General features: G+C 45.9%; 1 protein-coding gene across 1 annotated transcript in view; it reads left to right on the forward strand.

Moving 5' to 3' along the window:
* The window catches only part of AARS1 (alanyl-tRNA synthetase 1), a 43,090-nt gene that overhangs the window by 11,977 nt on the left and 5,718 nt on the right, over window positions 1-25,395 (forward strand). The window contains exons 5-18 of the mRNA XM_068261547.1: window positions 1,790-1,981; window positions 4,224-4,368; window positions 4,513-4,658; window positions 6,914-7,022; window positions 9,962-10,112; window positions 12,079-12,203; window positions 15,657-15,801; window positions 16,902-17,080; window positions 18,424-18,537; window positions 18,629-18,835; window positions 21,380-21,564; window positions 22,882-22,990; window positions 23,073-23,186; window positions 24,763-24,882. Of these exons, the coding sequence (XP_068117648.1) occupies window positions 1,790-1,981; window positions 4,224-4,368; window positions 4,513-4,658; window positions 6,914-7,022; window positions 9,962-10,112; window positions 12,079-12,203; window positions 15,657-15,801; window positions 16,902-17,080; window positions 18,424-18,537; window positions 18,629-18,835; window positions 21,380-21,564; window positions 22,882-22,990; window positions 23,073-23,186; window positions 24,763-24,882 (2,041 nt within the window). The remainder of the gene's footprint in view (window positions 1-1,789; window positions 1,982-4,223; window positions 4,369-4,512; window positions 4,659-6,913; window positions 7,023-9,961; window positions 10,113-12,078; window positions 12,204-15,656; window positions 15,802-16,901; window positions 17,081-18,423; window positions 18,538-18,628; window positions 18,836-21,379; window positions 21,565-22,881; window positions 22,991-23,072; window positions 23,187-24,762; window positions 24,883-25,395) is intronic.

The following is a 25,395-nucleotide window of genomic DNA, read 5'->3' on the forward strand; positions in this document are numbered from 1 at the left end:
TGTCTCCAACTGCCAATCATACAGTATTTCACTTTGCGGAATGTTTGTTCACTGAGTTCTATGCACAGACATCACCTGACAGGACGTCATCGCTTGTTATAAATTTCAGAATGTACTGGTGAAACTCGAAAAATTATAAATGTACTGGTGAAACTCGAAAAATTAGAAAATTGTGCAAAAGTCCATCTATTTCAGTAATTCAACTTTAAAAGGTGAAACCAATATATGAAATCGACTTGTTACATGCAAAGCCAGATATTTCAAGCCTTTGTTATAATTCTGATTATGGCTTATAGCTTATGATAACCCCAAAATCAAAATCTCCAACCATTAGAATATTCTGAAAATGGAAAATGTACTGTATACTAGGCTCAAAGTGTCTCTAATCGGCTAATTAATCCAAAACATCTGCAAAGGGTTCCTATTTCATTTATTAGTTTCACCTTTTAAGTTGAATCAATGAAATGAACTTTTGCACAATATTCTAATTTTTCGAGTTTTAACTGTAAATCGGGGTGAGGAAAGATTTACAAAGGGCAAACACTATAAATTAATATTGTGATATAAAAAAAGCAATGCTATTCATTATTTTCAATGTAGTTTATCCTTTAAAAGTGGTTACCGTATATACTCGCATATAAGCCAACCTGTGTATAAGCTGAGGTAACCTCTTTTCCTCAGAAACCAGGAAAAGTGATTGACTTGTGTATAAGCCCCTTGGCGAATATAGCCTCTTCCAGTGTAGCTACGTGTTCCCCTAGTACAAGTCAGCCCCCCTCCCCTTAGCCAGATTTGCCCCAGGATCATACAACTGTGTCTCAAGAAGCCACTAGATGGCGCCATAGATATGAGACACAGTGATTGCCACACAGGAAGAATCCCCAATCATTGCACCGCTGACACGTTGCTTGCACGGTCTGCTCCAAAAGCCGGGGGATACAGGTAGTCCTGAGCAGCGCACTCTGCACACCATGTTGCAGCAGATGCGGGGCACAGCAGAGCCGGGACAAGGTCCTCCAGCACCCAAGGCTGAGACACCAAAGTGTGCCCCTCCATCCCTCCCACCACAGCCGTCATACACTGATTGCTATTAGACTAAGAGGCACCCCAGGGCCCCCAACACCTTAATCTCCAGTTATCTGGTTTGCAGTCACTGCCATGTATCCCCTTTTTTTTAATTTTTTTTATTTCTCTCTGCTTTAAATACATTGGAATGATAGCTGAGTGAGTTGTGCGCCCCCTCTTACACTGTGCCCTGAGGCTGGAGCCTCTCTGCCTCAACCCAGCCCTGGGGCACAGACACAGCAGGGAACAAGCTGGCAAGAGCAGGATCACTAGTGCACAATCCTTATGCTCCTCAGCTATTGACAAAACCTGCTCCACCATCTGTTTTCCTCCACTGACTCGCATATAAGCCAAAGGGATAACTTTTCAGCACATTTTTAATGCTGAAAAATTAGGCTTATACGTGAGTACATACAGTAGTACAGTTTGGAATTGGTGAATTACAAAGCTTCTTCAACAAATAAATGTAGGCCCTGAACAAGCATGCAGCATATCAGGTGTTGCTGACTGAGGTCTGACTGTATTAGCCACATGCTTGTTTTAGTTGTGTTGTTCAAACACTACTGATGCATGAAAGATCAGCAGGACAGCCAGGCAACTGGTATTGTTTAAAAGGAAATAAATATGGCAGCCCCCATATCCCTCTCACTTCAGATTCCGTTTAATGCTCTGCATCCATATAAAGCACTATGCTTGTCCACCAATACATGTTCTCCCTCCGCAGGCTACCAGAGAGCCGCATATTGCCGGGCAGCATGAAGGACAACTTCTGGGAGATGGGTGACACCGGGCCCTGCGGACCCTGCAGCGAAATGCACTACGACCGCATTGGTGGCCGCGACGCAGCCCACTTAGTAAATATGGACGACCCCAACGTACTGGAGGTCTGGAACCTGGTGTTCATCCAGTTCAACAGGTGAGCTGCTAATGTGATTGATAGAGAAAACTGACATGTGCAGAATTATCCTGCAGAGAAGTGAACATCACTGAAATGGTTAAACAAAGCACTTTGTCCTGCTATTCAGCTTCAAATCCAGGGCTGTGGAGTCGGTACAAAAATGTTCAGACTCCAACTCTGACTCCTCAGTTTATGAAACCTCCGACTCCGGGTACCCGAAATGGCTCTGACTCCTCGAATCCAACTCCTTAGTCTAATACTTACCAGGGTTGTGGATTCTGTACACAAATCATCCAATTCCTTCGTTTATGAAATCAGACTCCAACTCCTACTCCGGGTACCCAAAATGGCTCCAACTCCGACTCCACAGCCATTTAAATCTGCATCCAAACTGGCGATAACAGTATCTTTGTTTACATTCCAATGTTGATATATGTGTGTTTGTGTAACAAGCAAAAAACACTTTCTGAGAAGCTGGCTCTGCTTCAGGCACACAGAGCTCAGAACAACTCATTAGAAGATTTTAATATATTATAAAAGGCAGTTAGAATAAAATGCTAATGCAATAAAAAGTAGAAAAACACATTTTTATTGAATGTTATGTTAGTTTCAGACCACTTTAAATCAGTCTGTGCAGAAAACACGCACAAACACAGTCAAGTGTGTCACCTGCCTTATAGCTAGAAGACTAGGTGAAAAAATAGAAAAGTGACGGTTGCCAGTCAGTTACTAGAAACTAAAAGTATTTTGGTGATGGACAGGGCTAAATGCCTACGTATGCAATCAAGGGAGGAGCAAGTCTTTTTACAGTATAGTAATAATAAGCTAGATTAGGCCGCAGAAGGAATTTTGCTTCGCCCCTGTCGTAGTATGTATAATTTGTATGCAATATTTTTGGTGGTCATGGTCAAATATGTCAGCAGATATTTTCTAGCAGTTGGCATTTTGATTATAAACTTTTAAAATATATTGTCTTTGTATACTCTTTGTCTATTATCACAAGAATACATTTTGTATAAAAAAAAAAAAAAAAAAAAGTGTTCCAATTATTTAAATTGGGGGTAACTGTTACAAATCCACATTGTGGCTAACAATGGTTTTTAACAAAAGGGACTAACTCTGCGAGAAGTAACACTTTGAGTTATGCTCCCCAAATAAGTTAGTTATCCTATGTTAAAGAGACACCTGAAGCGGAAAAAATGATTTTTGTGTAGTACTGCTAAGAAATAAAACATTAGGAGCAGAAACATAAGTCTAATATTGTTTCCAGTACAGGAAGAGTTAAAAAAAAACCCTCCAGTTGTTATCTATGCAATAGAGCCATTGAGCTCCATGACTTTCAAAGTCGCAGAGAGCTCTGTCTTCTGAAACTTATTATCTCAACTGTGAGTCATTGTATTTTCTTTTTCTCTCCAGAGGACAGGTCAATAGTTCACTGGCCTGTTATGTAAAATCATGTAGAATGCTTAGTGTGTAAACTGCAAATATTAGAGAATGATGCAATGCTATAAAAACACTATATAACTGAAAATAAAAATGAGAATATTTTCTTTGCTACAAATCTTCTAGTAATTATCCATACTGCACAACCAATTCATTATATCATATTTTTTTTTTTCGCTTCGGTGTCTCTTTTAAAGGGTGGTTTGCCTTTTTAAAACTGAAGGAATTTGCAATAAATCATCATAAAGTGAACATCTGTGGTTACCCACAATGCACTGCTACTGAATGTGCAAATTATCTCTTTATGCCCTTGACGCAAAGCTTGCATCCACAACCGCTGGTGTCTAGCAAGCCTATACCTGTAAATTTTGCAGAACCACATCAACCCCACTTGCAGGCTTTGTAAAACTTAAAGCTATAGGCTTGCTATACACCAGCGGTTCTGGATGCTAGCCTGGCTTCAGGGGAATAAAAAGATAATTTGCATATTCAGTAGTGGTGCATTGTGGGTAGCCACAGATGTTTACTTTGTGCTGAATTATCACAAATTCCTTCTGTTTTAAGAAGGCAAACCACACTGAGCACTGCTTTTTAGTAGGAGGGCTTTTCGGTCTCTTTAAGTCCACCTATACCTTCCTTTGGTTTTGGGTCACCCCGAGCTGCTTGGTTACTATTCTCCTATGTTGTAGAGGAGCTATCACCAGTGTGTGTATTTGCCTTATTTATGCAGCACTTGATGTATCCTAGATCGCTTTTTAGAGCTCCTAAACCTACTGGCCATGTTTGCAGCTGCTGATTCCCAAACTGTCTGTTACAGAGAAGCTGACGGCAGTCTGAAGCAGCTGCCCAAGAAGAGCATTGATACTGGGATGGGGTTGGAGAGACTGGTTTCCATACTGCAGAGCAAAATGTCCAACTATGACACCGATCTGTTCGTCCCGTACTTCCAGGCTATCCAGAAGGTACGTCCAGCAAATGAGAACCGGTCATGTGAGGGCTGCGTCATGAACTTTTCTGTACTCGGACACGCACTTGCTGCGAGTCCCACCTAGGGGGGCGCTATTTACCAGCCTCATGGGGTCACTCACAGGATTCTGTTGTCATAGGGCACCGGAGCTCGTCCTTATTCTGGGAAGGTGGGTGCTGAGGATGAAGACGGCATAGACATGGCATACAGAGTCCTAGCTGACCATGCCAGAACCATCACAGTGGCGCTGGCTGATGGCGGGCGGCCAGACAACACCGGCCGTGGGTAAGTGACCCGGCTCATACATTCTAATATGTGCTGGTCTGTTCTATTGGTACATTAAGGGGCATTGTGGTGAATATTTCTGATTTTAGTTAACAAAATAATGTGCACAAGAGGTCCAAGTTATTAAAAAAAAAAAAAAGTAACTGTTTGGGGAAAAGTTGTGTGTGACAGGATACATTGCTGCTGCTGAATAACACCTGAAACAAGCATGCAGCTAATCTTGTCAGATCTGACAATAATGTCAGGAACACCTGATCTGCTGCATGCTTGTTCAGGGGCTATGGCTAAAAGTATTAGAGGCAGAGGATCAGCAGGACGGCCAGGTAACTGGTATTGTTTAACCTCCCTGGCAATATGATTGTTTGCAGATTATTTATTTTTTTCCCAAAAGCAGTTCCTTTTTCTTTCACAAGCCTTCAGGCCCTAAAAATACCACTTTATAGATCTGAGGCAGCCCTGCACATTTCACACCTTCAATGGATCCAACTCAGGATTACTGCTCTGAGCTGTGGATTTCCGTCCCGAGCCTGGCTCGGGGTTACCGCTAAGGAGGTTAAGAGGAAACAAATATGGCAGCCTCCACAGCACTCTCATTTCAGTTGTCCTTTAAAGAGGAACTGTAACGACAAAACGGCCCCTGTGGGGTACTCACCTCGGGTGGGGGAAGCCTCAGGATCCTAATGAGGCTTCCCACGCCGTCCTGCGTCCCTCGGGTCTCGCTGTAGCCCTCCGTACAGCCGTGACGCAATATTTACCTTCCTGGCTCCTGCGCAGGCGCTCTGATGGCTGTCGGCTCCGAAGTAGGCGGAAATACCCGATCGCCGTCGGGTCTGCTCTACTGCGCAGGCGCAAGTTTCCGGCACCTGCGCAGTAGAGCGGACCCGACGGGGATCGGGTGTTTCCGTCTATTTCCGTGCCGAAAGTCGCCACAGCGTCCCCGCTGGAGCCAGCAAAGGTAAATATTGAAGCTACAGTCGGCTCTGTCGCCGGCTGTTCGGAGGGCTGCAGCGAGACCCCCGTGGGACAGAGGACGGCGTGGGAAGCCTCATTAGGATCCGGAGGCTTCCCCCACCCGAGGTGAGTACCCCCAGGGGAGGTTTTTGTTGTTAGAGTCTCTTTAAGTATACCGCTGTCAGCCGTTCATCTGAAGGAAGTCTCATCTCTGCAAACAATTTCAGCAACGGCTATCTAACACGTTCTATACAGTATATTACATATACATAAACTCCTCCACACCAGTGCTCCAGAATGATGGTGGGTGGAGCTGTCCTTTAACCTCCCCGGCGTTCTATTGAGATCGCCAGGGAGGCTGCGGGAGGGTTTTTTTTTAATTAAAAAAAAAACTATTTCATGCAGCCAACTGAAAGTTGGCTGCATGAAAGCCCACTAGAGGGCACTCCGTAGGCGTTCTTCCGATCGCCTCCGGCGCCCAGAATAAACAAGGAAGGCCGCAATGAGCGGCCTTCCTTGTTTTGCTTAGATCGTCGCCATAGCGACGAGCGGAGTGACGTCATGGACGTCAGCCGCCTCCGATCCAGCCCTTAGCGCTGGCCGGAACTTTTTGTTCCGGCTACGCTGGGCTCAGGCGGCTGGGGGGACCCTCTTTCGCCGCTGCTCGCAGCGGATTGCCGCAGAGCGGCGGCGATCAGGCAGCACACGCGGGTGGCAAAGTGCCGGCTGCGTGTGCTGCTTTTTATTTGAAGAAAATCGACCTGAGCGGCAGGCTCCGGTGGTGATGGACGAGCTGAGCTCGTCCATACCGCTCAGGAGGTTAATGAAACTGCAGGGTTTCCTCTTCTCCTTTACTGGGGATGTAGCCATCAGGCATGGGCTTAAATTCGTCTTCGGGTGATCCGGATAGTTACTATCCGGATTTCACCCAGTAATGCTGGGCGGGGGGGGGGGGGGGGGTCAATCTTACCTGTCTGGCGTCTTCTTCGCTCGTCCCTCGGCGCCTCCCACAATGCGCTCCAAGCGGCGTTCATGTGATTACAAACACTCCCAGTGTTTGTAATCATGTGACGGCGCATTGGACCGCATCGTGGGAGGCGCTGAGGGACGAGCGAAGAAGACGTCAGACAGGTAAGCTGGACCCCCCCCCCCCCCCTTCCTTTACCGCTCATCCTTTGTTTAATTTTCCAGCAACTTAGATTTGCATTAAAGCTATCAGATGTCGCTGCATAGATACACCCATTCACATAACCTGTATATTTTATCCTCCATAAGACTCCTATTTTCATGATGTGTTTTTCCAGGTATGTCTTGCGTCGTATTCTCCGCCGTGCTGTGAGATACGCTCATGAGAAACTCAACGCTTCCAAAGGATTCTTCTCCACTTTGGTTGATGTTGTGGTGCAGTCACTGGTAAGTAAATCATTGTATTTTTGTGGCATTGCTTGAATTGCCCACCTAAAAGTGACAGATCAGGTGCTGGGGTTCTGAGTCTTATCAGTCGGGGATTCCAGCAGTGAGATTGCTGTCAGTCCCTGGCTCTTGTCCCACACTACTTACATTTCTAGAGGTTTCTGCTCCTTCCATTGCTTTTACCATAATGCTGAATTTACTACAGTAGTGTCAGACTTACTGGTGCCACCTGGCAAAGCATGATGGGAGCTGAATATCTGGAGAGTGGTGGGTGGTTCCTTATGATCCAGAACTCAAAACTCTACGCAAGTGTTGTGAGAATATGCAGCAGCTTAAAATTCTCATCCCAACACAAGCCTTCCTCCTAGAATACAATGGGCTTGATTCACAAAACGGTGCTAACTGTTTAGCATGGGTGTGCTAGACCGTTAGCACGTGAAGTGCCGTTCGCGGACTTTTGCGCGCGCAAAGTGCCGTGATTCGCGCGACCGCGGACTTTTGTGCGCGCAATTTGCCGCGAATCGCGGCACTTTGCGCGCAAAACTCTGCAAACGGCACTTCACGTGCTAACTGTTTAGCACACCCGTGCTAAACAGTTAGCACCGCTTTGTGCTTCAAGCCCAATATCTGAATTAAAGCCCTCTCCAGGCACAAGTGCTTTCTTAGATTTGTGTACTGTCAGTTGCAGAGTGTTGCAAAGTGTTATCTTTGATGTGGGATTTGAGCATTTGGCCAGGATTCGAACCCTGCTCAAGCCAGTAAAACAGTAAGGAGTCTGGGCAAGGCTCTGTAATGATCCTGGTCACCGGTGGAGTGTGCTATAAGTGGCTGCAACTCTGAAACAATTTGAGTCTTCCAGGAGAAAAGCGTAATATAGATGCTATGTCTTAATTCCATAATCTTTGATTTTTACGGAAGCTGAATAACATAAACTGCCCTCATGTGCTGGAGACAGTTAAACATTAGAAAGAAGATTTTAACATTTAATGGACCACTATCGGGAAAATCAAAACATGTAAAAGCGCCATTCTTTTTGCTGCATAAAGCTGTTTTTTTTTTTTTTTTTTTGTTTTTTGTTTTTTTACACTTCCTGACGTCAGTCAGAAAGTGAACCCTTCTACCCTGAAATGAATAAATACAATGCATTTATTCATGAAAGCGCTGGGGAAATTGCAATACAAAGAGCTTTTTCAAGCGCTTTGCGATTTCCCTATACCTTCCATTATAGACAAATCGCCCAGAAAATGGTACAGGCAGCGCTTTGGTGAGGGGATCGGAATTGAACCGCTCAGATGTGAACTCTCTCATAGGAAATCATTGCACAATCGCATTTAGGGCGATTTTCTGAAATCGCCCTCGCTTAAAAAAAAAAAACACAAACGCCCTTAGTGTGAACAATCCTGTAGTACATAGAAGTTGCTCTGTCCAACTGCCAAAAAAGTGTGCAGCGTGCATGGAGGCTGGCCAGCATCATTGTATTAATCCTTTTCAGGGAATGTCTTTTATAAAGAATAAAAGCCTTACTGAGAATCCCCCATGAAGAGATGGACTAGTTAAAAACCTGTCAGTTCTGTCAGGTTTCTCCTGTAAGTGACAGCAACATAGGAAAAAAATTATTTGGGGCTTATTTTACTCTGGAAGAAATGTACTTGTATTTTAAATTTTACCATCTTTCGCAATAGTGATCCTATAACCACTTCAGCCTACAGTGTCGAAAATCGTATGCATCCGAGCAACTTTCACGTCCCATTCATTCGCCAATAGCTTTATCACTACTTATCACAATTAATTGATCTATATCTTGTTTTTTCCGCCACTAATTAGGCTTTCGTTGGGTGGTCCATTTTTGCTAAGAATTATTTTTTTCTAAATCCATTTTAACAGGAAGATTAAGAAAGAAACGGAAAAAATTATTTATCCGTTTTTGGCCATTATAGTTTAAAATTAATACATGCTACCGTAATTAAAACACATGTATTTTATTTGCCCATTTGTCCCGGTTATGACACCATTTAAATTATGTCCCTATAACAATGTATGGCACCGATATTTTATTTGGAAATAAAGGTGCATTTACAAGCTTATAATTTTAAAAAATGTAATAAGATACTCTCTTGACATGCATATTTAAAAAGTTCAGACCCTTGGGTAACTATTTATGTTTTTTTTTTTTTTTTTTTTAATTAAAAAATGTATTTGGGTAATTTTTATTCTGGGAGGTAAACAGCTAATTTTCGATGTAATATAATGTAATTATTTATTTAAAAAATGTATGTGGGTGCAGTTTACTATTTGGCCACAAGATGGCCACAGTCAAAAGTCCTGGAGCGTACGATCAAGCTACCAGGAACTATAAGGAGGCTGTAAATACAGCGCTCTCCGATTAGAAAGTGTCATTTTTTTCTGCGGGGGACTTAGATCGGTGAATGGGAATTATATTCCCATTAACTGATCGGGGGGGGTTGTAACGGCAGGCAGCGGGAGCGCGCGCGCAACCGCGCGCCTCACTCAGTGGCAGCAGCACAGTCTATCTGGACGGATATATCCGTCCAGATAGATTTAAGTGGTTAAATGCAAAATAAGACTGAGATTCCAGTGAAGTCCTATCTAGCAGTGGGGCTCTATGAACATACTGATAGGGTAATGTCAGCGTACATAAAGATGTTTTGCATGTTGACTTCGAATTAAACTTTGACCATGCAGATCTGAAAATGTAACCATTGTACAAATTTTAGTTTGACCATAGGGGGAATTTCCATTACAGGAAATAGAACTTCCCAGGAGCCAATCAGATTCTGCCTAAATAACTGGCAACTCTGTTACCTGGTTTTCTTGCAAAGATGTCTCCAATTTTTGATTGCGTGTTTTATATTTATGAATAAATCCTTCGGAATTGATTTTTCTGCAAGTTTATGTACTTAACTTTAATCGTCTGTCAGGGCGACGCCTTCCCGGAGCTCAGGAAAGACCCGGATATGGTGAAGGACATCATTAATGAAGAGGAAACGCAGTTCCTGAAAACGCTCAACAGAGGGCGCCGAATCCTGGACAGGAAGATCCAGAGCTTGGGCGATAACAAGATCATCCCAGGTATAAACATGGGGGCTGATTCTAGGCTTTGCTGGGGTTGTAGATGTCACAGAGGAGCGCAAGCTGCTCTTCAGCAGAGAATGATGTGAATGGCTGGGTAATCTCTCTGTACAGTAGAGCTAAGTATGTCACATGTATAGTAATGGGTCATATGACTGCAATAATTTTCCCCAAGAAGCCCTCCTCCTCAACTCAAGCCCCTTTTCCAGCAAATACTCAGTTACCCTCTCCCGCCTCTTTGGTATCGTTGCATTAAGAAAACAAAATTAAAGAAATCAAGTATTTGTATGGTGCTTTTCTCCTTTTGGACTCAAAGCACTTGCGAGGCAGCCACTAGAGTGCACTCAGTAGGCAGTAGCAGTGTTAAGGAGACTTGCCCAAGGTCTCCTTACTGAATAGGTGCAGCTTACTGAACATGAAGAGCCGAGGTTTGAACCCAGGTCTCCTGTGTCAGAGACGGAGCCTCAATATCTATATCTACCTCAATATCTATATAGCTGTCCTCTATGTTCTTTATACACTGTCTGTTAATTGCCGTCCAATGCTGGTGTGTTCCACAAGCAAGTCCAGGTGCGATAATTGGCACATAAAGCAAATTCTGTTTCTGGGGGTTACTCCCTAGCGCCATGCGTGTATGAAGTCCTCCATCTTCTGCAGGCCCGGATTTACCTCATAGGAGCTTATAGATGTCCTGGCATCCTAGGCCTAGCCCTCCGTGAACCTACAAACCCCCACCAAACTGTATCACAAGTATGCTGACTGTCCCTTCTCCCTTACTTCCCTTGCCCCTCTTAGGTAGTTACAGGTGCTCTTTATTATTAGGTAGCATTAACTATCCTTAGTATTAAGTTGCTAGTTGTGCCCTCAAGTATTAGGTAGCTAGCGGTTCCCCCAACTTAAAGAGAATCTGTACTCTAATATTCTTACAATACAAAGCATACCATTCTATTCCTTATTTTCTCCTGTGCCCCTCTGTGCTGTTTCTGCCACTCTCTGCTGCAATCCTGGCTTGTAATTAACAGTTTTAGGCAGTGTTTACAAACAAACTAACCAGCTTCTAATAGGCTCAGCTAAGCATAGTGTGTGAGTCATTCACAGTGTGCAGGGGGCCTGCAGAGGGTGTGTATCGCTTCTACCAATCACAAGCAGCCCTGCACATTCCACACAATCAATCCTTAGCCCGACAAACAGGACAGAGGAAAGATACATTGATTTATTACAGAGACAGTGCAGTTAGGAAAGACTGCAGTAAGCCAGAGCAGATTAGAACAGGCATAGGAACTTATAGGATAGAAGAACTAAGGCTGAAAAATTTGTTACAGAGTCTCTTTAAGGGAGATCTGGACAGTGGAATGCCAAGACCCGGGTAAGTAACCTCTCATTTACACTCCGCTTGGGACTCTGCATAGGTAAGGCAGGAGGGAGGCACTTGGCGGGGGGAGTAAGCTGCCTTTCCATCATCTGGCGCCTGTAGGCTTGTGTCTATAGTGCCTTATGGTAAATCCGGCACTGACCTTCTGTGTTACTGCCACAGCGCACAGTGATAGCATGCGGCTGCTGTGCCCTGCATTCTTTGCATCTCAACAGCGGTGCCACATGTAGGCCACCCATGCCTCCAAGAAATGGTAAGCAGCGCTGACACCCCCTCAAGCACTCTCACTGCCCAGGATTGCTGTGATAGGGGGGAGGGGGGAGAAGCAGAGGAACATGGACAGCCCACCCCCAGGCACGGCCAAGCCTGGAGGGGGAGCATACTCCCCTCCCTCCCCCCTACTTTCCCAACGGATAGGTTCCTTACCTTCTAGAAAACTGTACCCTGCTGCAAGATCATGCACAATGCATATCCTGGGAGCAGCGACACCGAAGGGGGGGAGGGGGGGCGCAGACAGGCCCCTGGTAGTGTGTTAGAGCTATTAAAGTGAATATAATCAATGCAAATGAGTAAAGCGTCTGTAATAATCACCAGGGGACACTGCATGGCTCCTGTATGACACGTACGGCTTCCCGGTGGACCTGACGGGCCTGATAGCAGAAGAGCGAGGTCTGAAGGTGGACATGGAGAGCTTTGAAGAGGAGCGGAAGGCTGCACAGGTAGAGATGTGCTTATTTATCCCGTTCAGTTAGAAACTCTACAAACCTTAATTCTGGAGAAGAGATCTGTTTTCAATGGTGTGCTGTGGGCTTTGGGACTTTTACTGCTGTCTTGTATCTCGATCTTTGAAAAGGTCTATCAACACCTTTGCAGACAAATGGGGGAACCTGGTCGAGGTGACGAGCAAAATTGTTTTTGCTGAGTAGAGATGAACTGGAAACCTCTTTTCCTGAGACCACCAGACTCTAGGTGCGTACATGTGCACTCTCGGTCTTCTACCCTTATATGTGCACTATTGAAGGACAACTGAAGCGAGAGGGATATGGAGACTGTCATTTATTTCCTTTTATACAAATCCAGTTGCCTGGCTATTGTGCAGATCCTCTGCCTCTAATACTTCCAGCCACAGCCCCTTAACAAGCATGCGGCAGATCAGGTGCTTCTGACATTATTGTCAGATCTGACAAGATTAGCTGCATGCTTGTTTCTGGTGTTTTCAGACACTACTGCAGCCAAATAGATCAGCAGGGCTGCCAGGCAACTGGTATTCTTTAACCTCCCTGGCGGTAAGCCCGAGCTGAGCTCGGGCTATGCCGCGCAGGAGGATTTCTCAGGGTCTGCTGGGGCGATTCGCCCCATTCAAAGTGCTGTGCGCGCAGCCAGCACTTTGCTAGCCGCGCGCACAGCTCGATCGCCGATCGCCCGCACGCAGCGGCTGAAGAGGGCCCCGCCAGAGCCCTGCGCTGCCCGGATCAATGAGTTCCGGGCAGCGCTATGGGCTGGATCGAGTGCGCATGACGTCAGGACGTCGGCTGACGTCCATGACGCCATTCCGATCATCGCCATGGCGACAGGAGAAGCCAAACAGGGGAACGCGTTATATACGCGTTCCCCTGTTTGCTATTGATGCCGGCGACGATCGCACTAGAGGGCCACATGCGCCCTCTAGTGGTGTTTCATGTAGCTACCACTCTGGTAGCTTTACATGAAACAAACAAAAAAAAAATTAAAAAAAAAAGATTTTTGCCCATTTTCAAAAATAAATTAACCGCCAGGGAGGTTAAAAGGAAATAAATATGTCATCCTCCATATTTTTCTCACTTCAGTTGTCCTTTAAGGTGGCCATACATCTGTCCACTTCGATTCGGATAAAAATCGGTGCTGCCAAGAGCATGCCTGATCAACAATTTGACCAATTTCTGCCCAGAATTGGTTGAATGTATTTATCGATCGGACATGCTGGAATATCAGCCCGATGTGCTTGAACAGGTGCGCGGCTGTAGTGTCGTGCGGTAATTGAACAATGAACGCGACTCCAGGCTGCGCCCCTCCCCCCCCCAAATGTTAGATGTACCCGCCCCAGTGCCTGTGCATATATATACTATCCCTCTGATTCCGTCCCTGGTGTCCGCTGCTGTGTCTGCCCTACTTCCTCATTGGCACCCCACATGGTTGCCGGCGTTGTACTGTAGCACGTGGAGCGCATGTGTGTCCAATCAGAGAGAGATGGTTAATTAGCCACCAGAATCGCTATCTGCATGGGCGCCTTTAGCGTTGCCCGTCGGGATCGAGCATGAACCTGCAGGAAAGGAGTGCTGTACAGACATGTTGCTCAGGTATATGATGGAGAGAGATGGAGGTGGAACAGCGCGATGCACAATGAAGCTGCTTCTGGCAGCCAGGGTGAGGAAGGAATAACATTCTAACTTGTTACTGCCAGATTTTTAACTAACGTGTTAGATTCTCAGCCAAGTTAATAAGGGCCTTAGGCCTGGTTCACACTGCAAAGCGCATTTTCTCAGTGCTTGTGATGGTAAAAGCTCTTGCTAATGTAATGCTATGAGTTTGTTCTCACTGGAGCGATGTGATTTTATAAAAAATCCCCCATAGCATTGCATTAGCAAGAGCTTTTCAGATTACCAGTGCTAAAAAAAAAAAGAAATTAAAGCCACAGACACAGGAAGTGAATGAAGATTTCTACACTGGGCGCACAGACTTCCAAAATATTCCTATAGCAATTGATTCATAAAAAATTGAGTGGTTCTCCATCAATAAGGAATTATCTTTTGTCTTGAAAGAAAATCAGAACCAAGTGGAAAATTCTGAGATGTCGATCTGCCATGTTTGATTACACAGTAAATCGTTCGATTATTTAGCGTTTGATTATCCTGATGGAATTGTTACATTGTTTGTTTGAAAGACCGCTTTGTGTGCGGTCACCTTGTATCGGGAAGGCAGTTCTCAGATTTTACTTCTTCACCTTATACTCCACTCATAGATTCTACCCTGCCAGTTCCCATAACCCCGAGCCGATCACTGCTTGCCGAGGGCTCGGCTGTCATGTGACAAGCTTCCTCCTATGGGTAAGGAGCCAGTTTCTTTGGCTCCTCACCAGGTGATCACAGTGAGCCAATCACAGTGACCACAAACCGACAGATTGGAAAAAAAAGGCTCTGGTCCTTAGTCATTGGGAACCGCTGATTAAAAAAAAAGAAATCAGATACCTAAGGAGAGGGAAGGCTCTGTGTCCTAATGAACCTCCCCTCTTCTCTCCCGGTGCTCTTGGTGCAGCTCAGGATCCCTCGTTTGAACCCTCTGCCGCGGGGGACTTTGGAAGTCTTCGGGAGCCGAGTCCTCCTGAAGATGGGCAGCTCCATACTGCGCGAGAGAGTGCACTAAAGCGTGCGCAGTACGAAGCAGCCCGTCTTTGGGAGCACTCGGCCTCCTGAAGACTTCCGAAGACTCCCTTCGGTGGCGGAGAGAGCAGCATTTGACTAGTTTAGTCAAATACTGCTATGGGGGATCCTGGACTTGAACGAGCAGCGGAAGAGGAGCAGGAAGGCCTGTTGGGACGCAGAGCCTTCCCTCTCCTTAGGTAAGTATCTGCCTTTTTTTTTTTTTTAAATCGGCGGTTCCCAAAGGACGAGAAGAGTTTTGAGTGAAAATTTGCATGAAAAAGCATGCCACCCAGCCTAGTGATACTGGACAGCAGCCGCTCTCATAGGCTATCATTGAATCCATTGGCATCCACTTTGTCCGGCCGATCCAGAAATATTGTGCACTGCACATCTTTACGTTCTGCTCATCGAAACAAACAGATCCATTATGAACGGACTGTGAGCAGAGTCCATTGCTTTGCATAGGATCCGTTTTGCATTCGTAACGTTTGTTCCACTAAGTGGACCTTTTTCTTTTTTTTTTTTTTTTTTTTTTTTTTATTCTAATGTGAACTGGATATAGATTGTAAATGTTTAAATCCACATCAAAGTACGATCGATACGACGTTTTGTCTAATGGCATCTCTAAAGAAAAAAAAGTTATATGTTATACAAAGTGTATCGCTACCTTTTTACATCCGTCTGCTATGAGACTTACAAATAATGTGACCAACTCCTGGCTGGCTATTGGTCAGTACTGCTGGGTCACGTGACATGCTTCCTGTTATATTGCAGCTGAAATCTCAGGGGAAGGGAGCAGGAGATGAGGACCTGTTGATGCTGGATATTTACGCTATTGAGGAGCTGCGCTCCCGAGGCCTGGAGCCCACCGACGATTCCCTGAAATACAGTTATACATCTAGCAATGACGGCGTCTACGGTAAGATCGACACTCATGTTATTTGCTGTGCAAAAAAAAAAAATGTGGTCAGGGATTTGGCTGTTTGCCTGGATTGGTTCTTACAGTCATAGGACTGGCTGGACGCTTTAGCGGGTGAGACCGGTCACATAATGTGTATTGTAACCTTGTATTTAGATATGAAGAGAAGCTTGAACAGAGGCGCCGGAATAGAATAAAAACGGTTTAAAAAGGGCGGCAGTGGTGCTCTTACCACACCAACAAGTAAAACACAGAGTGTGTTGATTAAAGTTCAACAAAGATACGATATTTAAGTACTCCACAATGCAACGCGTTTCGCAGGTTCTATCCCGCTTCATCAGGAAATCAAAGGAGTGCAAACTAGTACTAGTAAGTCTGGGTCCAAGCCAAAAGCCTCGGTGAAATAGAGGCTCTCAGTGTTCCTTTTTCTCCTTCTGCAAGTTCTTGTATTTAGATGTTTACCTGGAGTTCCACTAAGAAATCCACAAGTCATAGAAATAGTACACGGTACAAATAGAGACCTGCCATTAAACCTGGGGGCAAAAAATATTAGGTAGATTTGTGAATTGTGACTCTATGGTTAAAGGACATCCGAGGTGAAAAAAAAAAAAACTGAGAAAAACAATTGTATATATCCTCCTTCCCCTAAAAATGACCCTTTTTTTTTTTTTTTTTAACTATCCCACAGTTTTATATTTAAATATTGTTTCATGTCCTCTTCTCAATGACACATTCCTTGAAGTATGCCAGAGCTAAAATCAATGAACTATTGCCCCTTTTTTTTATCTCTCTTCTGCTCCCAGAAGCCATTTTCTGCCAGGAAAGTGTTTCGTGGCTGTAATTCCTTATCAGTGAGGGTAACACTATAGTCCAAACCCAGACAGTAACTATCGCTTGCATGTCTGATTTTTTTTTTTTTTTTTTTTTTTTTACCTGTTCTGGAAGAGAAAGTAAAAAAGGAACACAGCATAGTTATGTGTGTGCTCAGCACTGTACATACACATGACTATCTCACCATGTCACATGTCATCTCAGGTATCCTTTAACAAGTTCCCTAGAAGCTTTCTGTGTAATAATCAGCGATGCTTCTGCCCACGCAGAGTTTGAAAGTGTGGTGGCCACAGTGAAGGCGATCCGCCGTGAGAAGAAGTTTGTGGACGAGGTCAGCACTGGCCAGGAGTGTGGCGTAGTACTGGACAAGACCTGCTTCTATGCAGAACAGGGTGGACAGACGTTTGATGAAGGGTACATGGTCCGAGAAGACGACACCAGCGATGATGTGAGTCTTCTCCAGATCTGTCTTTCTCTGACCCTGACCGGCTACAGGGATTTACCCACAATGCATCTGTGGACAGTAGAGACTGGTTGGCATGTCTCTCTAAGGCTCAATATCGGCACAGGCTCATCTTAAAGTGGATTATCGTCTTTATTTGAGAAGGGGGGAGGGGTGGTAATATCTGGCTGCCATGCTTATCTTGTGACTTCAGTAATATTCAAGAGAAACCAAAGGAAAAAATGAGATGTTTGCCTAAGAGTGAAGCCTTGGATTATGCAGAGTCTTCCCTCTACTGAGCTGTCTATTTGGAGCACTTCTTTTTCCCCTAGAGGTACACTTTAATTCATGCTGTACATTAACCCTTTAGTGCAGGGTCAGGAACCTTCTTGGCTGAGAGCCATAAACTCCACATATTTTAAAATGTTTTTCCGTGAGAGCCATACAATAGGTTTCAAACTGGAACAGTGCGCATGCACAGCAGAGGGCTCACGTCCCTGTTGCCATGGTGATGTGCACACGGTTGATCCGCCGGGCAGCGGAAGTGTCAGACACGTCTTCAGCTTCTCTTGGGTTTCAGCAACATCAGCAATTTCCCCGAGAGCCAGACAGGAGAAATACCGACTAACAGCTTGTACAATTAGCTTGATGACTTGGGGGTTGATGCACTTTGTAGGGTGAGATCCCCGCACTTTGGCCCAATAGGCTGCCTGTCAAGTGACAGGCAGCCTATTGGGCCAATCAAAATGCGGGGATCTCATCCTACAAAGTTACTGGACCTAACAGGATCCAGGTCGAGACAATTGGAGCGGCTGTTAGTTTTGGGGGGAGCGCTAGTAAGTTAGTAGTCCATGCTACAGCAGTAACGTGCCTACTTTGAAGATATTACTTGCGCTGCCACAGTAAGCTGTGCTGCTTGAGTAGTGCAGCTTAGTAAATCAACCCCTACTGATTTGTATGTGAGCCAGATGCAGCCATCAAAAGAGCCACATCTGCCTCCCGAGCCATACGTTCCCTACCCCTGCTTTAGTGTATCGACTAAGTGTAATGCCTAGTACGCACAAAGCAATTTCCCGTCAGATTGACGGTCGAATTTATTATTTCCAACAGGCCCGATATGATTACTGATCAAATTTGTGATCAGAAAATCGATAAGAAAAACAATCGGCAATCAAATCGGGCATTTTGCATGTGTGTACTAGGCATAACACTATCCCTTAATAAATATATTTATTTATTGTACTTTTCATGGCAAGTAAGAGAAAATTCTTAACAAAGCTGAATGTATGGATAGATAAATGCATTTGAAAAGGAATTATTCTTATTATTGATCATTCTTCTCGTCACAGAAAACAGAGTTCACGATCCGGAATACGCAGGTTCGGGGCGGTTACATCCTTCACGTGGGAACCGTGTACGGCAGCCTGAAAGTTGGGGACCGCGTGCGTCTCTACGTTGATGAGGTCAGCAGCTTGTCCGCTCCGGGCCTCTGTAACCGAGGGGGAGGAGTCCTGTGAACTTTTCGTCATTAAACTTTTTGCTTTATACCCCCAGGCTAGAAGACGGCCCATCATGAGTAACCACACCTCCACCCACATTCTGAACTTTGCCCTGCGCAGCGTGCTGGGGGAGGCCGATCAGAGGGGGTCTCTGGTGGCCCCGGACAGGCTGAGGTTCGATTTCACAGCCAAAGGTGCCATGAGCACCCAGGAAATCCACAAAGCTGAAGACATTGCAAATGGCGTGATCCAGGACAACAAAGTAAGTGCGATACTGCTGTCCACCTCTGCGAGTCTGAAGACATTTTAAAAACTTGTTTTTACCTGTTATTTAGCTTAAAGGGACTCCGAGCAGTGCAGAAACTATGGAAAGATGCATATCATTTTAAAGCTCTCTTTCTCCTCTTTCCAATGATATATAAACCGCCGCCCCTACACCTTTTAGTTTTCACTACTTTCGCGATTGAAATTGCCGCGATCACGAAAATAGAGAACTAGAAGGCGTAAGGCGACTATTTAGGGGTCGTCAGAAAGAGGAGAAAGAGCTTTAAAATGATATCCATCTTTCCATAGTTACATTGTATTACACAGGGAGACTTTTTCCTAAAGTCAGCAGCTCCAATCTGCTGAATGGAGCTGCTGACACTGGGGAAAGTGTCGTCCTGTGTAATACAATATAACTATGGCTTGATGGTTATCATTTTAAAGCTCTTTCTCCTCTTTCTGACGACCCCTAAATCGTCGCCCTACGCCTTCTAGTTTTCTCTTTTTTCGTGATCGAAATCGCAGCCGCGGCAATTTCAATCGCAAAAATAGCGAAAACTAAAAGACGTAGGGTGGTGGTTTATATATCATTGGAAAGAGGAGAAAGAGAGCTTTAAAATGATATGCATCTTTCCATAGTTTCTGCACTGCTTGGAGTCCCTTTTAAAGCGGATCCGAGATGAAAAATTAACTATAACACGTAACTTGTCTATATATCTTCTCTAAAGTTTAGCAAATCTAACTGCAAACAGCTTTAATAGAATATGATTATTTCTTCCTGTGATACAATGACAGCAGCCATGTTGTTTGTAAACATTACACAAAGGCAGGCTTATCTGCGTCTTGAGCAAAAAAACCTAATATCCCTCCTCCTCCCCTCTGCCTCTGAAATCTCTGGCTAGTAATACCTCCCCCTCCTCCTGCCCAGACTGAGCTCCCATGAGCCCTTGCTACTGTCTAAAAATGCCTTGGCTCTCTGAAAACCTGTGGGCGTGGCTTGTTTAGTTTATAGGGAATTAGAGCATTAAAACAAAAAAAGTATTTGGCTTGAGGAATGCCCTATAAACAATAGGAAAGAAACACAATTATGCAATAAGTAAAAGTTCATCTCGGATCCACTTTAAGGAATATGGCCAGTGCTAAAATGCGGCAGAATTAGGGTTTTATAACCCCCAAATCCTGGGGGAAAGCGCTTTTTTAACAAAACCGCACTGCCCACCCAAGTGCTGGGAGAGGGGAAAAAAAAACCTCTAAAAAGCCCAATGCGGACAGACATGCGAGTGGAATGCAATGGGAACGAGGTCTAATGGTGATTGTTTGACAATTTAGTCACGTTTATTTTTCATAACAGGTTGTTATGGATAAGAAGTACAGATTAGTTCATAGATGGTGAAATATTTCATTTATAATAACCCTGGAATTTTTACTGTTAGTGTGCACCGTAACTCTCTGACTCTAGCTTGGCCAGCGACTGCTATGAAGCCAGCCCGGCGATAGAGGGTGGGATTCTGCTCCTTTTCCCTCCTCCTGTCCGTTCAAAAATATGTGCAGCGCCTATACAAGGGAAGAACTTGGCCAATCGCACTCTCCAGCCGCGATCTCCATGGCAACAGCGGCCTCATTTGACCGGTCAGTATGTACCAGCATGCGACATGACATCGCCACGGAGATCGCTACTGCAAAGTGCAATTGGGTGAGTCACAACCCAATCTTTCCCTGTGCACGCCTTCTGTGGAGGGAGGGACACTTGCTGCGGCCACCTTATAGAGCAAGGGTCTCAAACTAGCGGCCCGCGGGCCATTTGCGGCCCTCGATACAATATTTTGTGGCCCGCGCCAGCAAAAGCTTCCTTATAGTTCGCTTCAGTGCTCCCAAGTAATCCGCCGCATCCCCGCCGCTAAACGAGGGCTGCAGAGCCCCCAAATCGGCCGGGGGGGGGGGGGGGGGCAATCCGCCGGCATTTCCTGGAAGGGGCAGAGCTTTCAGCTTCAGCTCTGCCCCTCCTGATGTCAATCGCGGCGCATCGCCGCCTCTACCCGCCCCTCTCACTCTTCCTTCACAGAGAGGGGCCGGGAGAGGCGGCGCATCCGCGATTGACGTCAGGAGGGGCAGAGCTGAAGCTGAAAGCTCTGCCCCTTCCAGGAAATGCCGGCGGATTGCCCCCCGGGCGATTCGGTGGCTCTGCAGGCCTCGTTTTTGCGGCGGGGACACAGCGGATTACTTGTAATGGGAGCACTGAAGCGAACTAGAAGGTAAAATAGTTTGCTTCAGTGTGAATTTGATTTTGAAATAAAAATCAATGCGAGGGGGGGGGGGGTAGCTGCTGATTGACTTTTTTTGTGAAAACCCTTATGTGGCCCAGCCTCATCCTGTCTTTGCCTCCTGCGGCCCCCAGGTAAATTGAGTTTGAGACCCCTGTTATAGAGGAATGCGTCCCGATCCAAGAAAAGCTTGCTCACCCCTTCTCTCACCTGTTCTCTCACCCTCCTGTACTCCTGTGCCTTCCATGTCTAGTTGACTCCTGGTTAATTTTCTTCCACAGCCCGTCTATGCATTGGACTGCCCCCTAGCTGCAGCTAAAGCCATCCAGGGTCTGCGCGCTGTGTTTGATGAGACCTATCCAGACCCTGTCCGTGTTGTATCTGTGGGAATACCGGTGGAGGATCTGCTGGCTGACCCCTCTGGACCAGCTGGTTCTGTCACATCGGTGGAGTTCTGCGGTGGAACGTAAGTGGCAATTACGTGTTCAACTGTCATTAAATAGCCCTGTGATGTGTATTCTGCGGATTGCAGGGAGAGAAGTGTAATAGTGTGAATACGCACGTACCACTGTGTCCTTGCAGAGAAATACTGCTGTAGGACTGGAAATTACATCGATGTCACTTAAAGAGAACCTAAAGCCAAAAAAAGACCCAGTTTAGCTTACCTGGGGCTTCTACCAGCCCCCTGCAGCCGTCCCGTGTCACTGCCTGATGCTCCCGTTCCCCGCACTGCCTTTCTTTCAGCAGGGCGACTCGCGTATTGACAACCATTGTGCTGGCCATGCCAATCTTCGCTCTTGTGCGCATGCGCAGTAGAGAATTTTTCATACATGCACGAAGCACTTCCATCTACACTGCAAACTGATTTCATGCTGAACTCTATCAGAAATCAATCAGAAATCAGCCTACCACCCTACAAACCTGCCCATGCGCCCTGAAATCTCAGCTGTCCAACAGTGAGGGAACCTGTGGCACAAGGTGCATTTGTGACTTCACAGGCGCCTGGTGCCATGTGGTAAAGGCTATCAAGGAGACCAGGAATCACACCGGCTGAGAAGTGAGCGTTTAAACCCTGGGCATGGGGGGACACTTTACACTTAGGGACACCGGGCGGTGGTCTGTTGTGTATGTCGGTCTTTGCGATTTTAAAGGCATTACCGCCACACACCCGATTTGAGCATTTATGACTGAAAATTTGCGGCATGTCCTATCGATCCTTTTGAACTGTTTTGGCCCACAATCGATCAAAACATTGATTGTGCAGACATGTTGTGGCATCGATTGGCTAACAAAATTACTGACATATGGGCATCTTATAACTAGACACAATGAAGGTGGAACTCCGCTCCAACCTCCATCCACCGGCAGTGCAGGAAAACGGGCTGCTAAGACCTCAGACCCAGTACTGTAGAAAGTGGAATCCGCACAATGTCGGTGGAATAAAAAATGGCTTTATAGCAACTATGATTAAGGGCGTGTAACGCCCGAAACATGTCGGCATGTGGCGATGGATTTTAGCTTGTCATGTGTATTGATTAAATAAAGCCATTTTTGATTCCACCGACATTGTGCGGATTCCACTTTCTACAGCACCTTATAACTAGAGTTTGATCCAGGCAGCTTCTTTCTGGCCTTCATCTATAGAACAAGTAGGGAGGTTTTACCGAGTGACCTTGTGCTGGAAGCTGACATTGGGCCAGTATGAATCAGACTGACCCTTTATCGGTTGTCCTGTAGTGACTGTAGTGTATAACAGCCTTGCATGTGTGTGGTCTCCTTCTAGGCACCTCCAGAATTCTGGCCACGCTGGGCCGTTCATCATTGTCACCGAGGAAGCCATTGCTAAAGGAATCCGCAGGATTGTGGCTGTTACAGGGGCAGAGGCACAGAAGGTAAGTGAGAACGCATAGTGCGGTGCTGGGGATTCTGTTATCAGTAACTGGCCATTCTGATTGTTGCTGTTCTTCCTAATAGGCTATCCGCAGGCAGGAAGCCCTGAAAGCTGCACTCAGCCAATTGGAGGCCAAAGTGAAGCAGCAAACCTCACCCAACAAGGATGTGCAGAAGGAGATCGCAGATCTCAACGAGGTACGACCGACTCAGAATATTCCACCTACTGTCACACCTCTTCAGCTACCGGGTCACTCTGCCCACTTCTCAGTACACTGCACTATCATTGTCATCACACCTCTCCACTCCAGCTCCATAGCAAGCATCCTACACTGTCACACCTCTTCAGCTTCCAGATCACTCTGTCATCTCACCCCTCCAGCTTCACAGCATTCTTCATTGTCACTCTGCCTGTCCTCTCACCCCTCCTGCTTCACAGCATCCTTCATTGTCACTCTGCCTGTCCTCTCACCCCTCCTGCTTCACAACATTCCTCATTGTTACTCTGCCTGTCCTCTCACCCCTCCAGCTTCACAGCATTCCTCATTGTCACTCTGCCTGTCATCTCACCCCTCCAGCGTCACAGCATTCTTCATGGTCACTCTGCCTGTCCTCTCACCCCTCCAGCGTCACAGCATTCTTCATGGTCACTCTGCCTGTCCTCTCACCCCTCCAGCTTCACAGCATTCCTCATTGTCACTCTGCCTGTCCTTTCACCCCTCCAGCTTCTCAGCATCCTTCATTGTCACTCTGCCTGTCCTCTCACCCCTCCTGCTTCACAGCATTCCTCATTGTCACTTTGCCTGTCCTCTCACCCCTCCAGCTTCACAGCATTCCTCATTGTCACTCTGCCTGTCGCCTCACCCCTCCAGATTCACAGCATCCTTCATTGTCACTCTGCCTGTCCTCTCACCCCTCCAGCTTCACAGCATTCTTCATTGTCACTCTGCCTGTCCACTCACCCCTCCAGCTTCTCAGCATCCTTCATTGTCACTCTGCCTGTCCTCTCACCCCTCCAGCTTCACAGCATCCTTCATTGTCACTCTGCCTGTCCTCTCACCCCTCCTGCTTCACAGCATTCTTCACTGTCACTCTGCCTGTCCTCTCACCCCTCCAGCTTCTCAGCATCCTTCATTGTCACTCTGCCTGTCCTCTCACCCCTCCAGCTTCACAGCATCCTTCATTGTCACTCTGCCTGTCCTCTCACCCAGGTTTACAGCATTCTTCATTGTCCAATGTCAAAAGAAGGTAGATCAGCGCATCACCAGGCCGCCTCAGATTGGTATACCTACAGAGATGCGCTGACCTCCTTCTGACTACCACTGGAGGATGTTAGTTTCCGTAATAGCGTGCATGCAAATTATCAAGTACTCGAACGCTCGCCAGGGGCGTTCCTGCAGGGTTTCCACCGCTGCCATTGGGAAGCTCTCTCTCCCTGGCCCCACCTCCTGCCACTCTCCACCTCCCTGCACGCTATGAGAAACACAGTCTCTCAGTGCAGCGTCATGACTTGCAGGTCTCGAAAGTGAAATTGGACCATTACGGCTCTCTCTAAGTCTCTGGAGGATTTAGAGGCTTCCCTCTTCTAAGGTAAAGGATTTGATTTTTGACCCAGAGGTTCCCTTCAGGTTTACTGTAAACTTTGTCAATCTAAATTCAAAATGTTTTGGAGTTGTTGGTTTTTCTCACCTGAATATGCCTAGGCTATGTAGTAATTTCAGTCGCTCCGCCCCCTGCAGTGTCACCTCTCTTCACCCTTCCTGTATTCCCTCAGACCCTCGCCACTTCCATCATCGCACAGTGGCAGAAGGATGAGCTCCGAGAGCAACTTAAAGGCTTGAAAAAGACCATGGATGACCTTGACCGCTCTAGCAAAGCTGATGTACAGAAACGGGTGAGAATAACGCAAATATACCAGCTAATAGTAGGGATACTACTGGTGTGCCTCTGGTGTTGTGTAAGGCATCTGCAAAGGGACAAAATTACTACTGCTATATCAGTGTATAACTGATGGGAGGGGAGACCACTAGACCCCAGGAAAAGCCATCAATATGGGTTTGTTCACACTAAGGGCGCTCTTGTTTTTTTTTTTTTTTTTTTTTTTAAGCGACAGCCATTTTGAAAATCGCCCGAAAAGCGCTTGTGCTGTAAGCACCACTAATGGGAAGGACACATTTATGCGTCCAGATTGTTTTTAAGAGACTCAAACTGGATGCATAAAAATGTCCAGTTTAAAAAAGGGACCTGGTGTTGACTTCTGTTTCAATAATAATATTTCTATAGCGGTTTTCTCCCATAGGACTCGAAGCGCTTAGGCTCTCTGATTCAGTAGTTGGTAGCAGGATGAAGTATATTAACACAACAAACATTATAATTCTGAAAATGCCAAACTGAACAGGTGGGGTTT

Source organism: Hyperolius riggenbachi, chromosome 11 (genome assembly GCF_040937935.1).
Source record: "Hyperolius riggenbachi isolate aHypRig1 chromosome 11, aHypRig1.pri, whole genome shotgun sequence".
Classification (NCBI taxonomy): Eukaryota; Metazoa; Chordata; class Amphibia; order Anura; family Hyperoliidae; genus Hyperolius; species Hyperolius riggenbachi.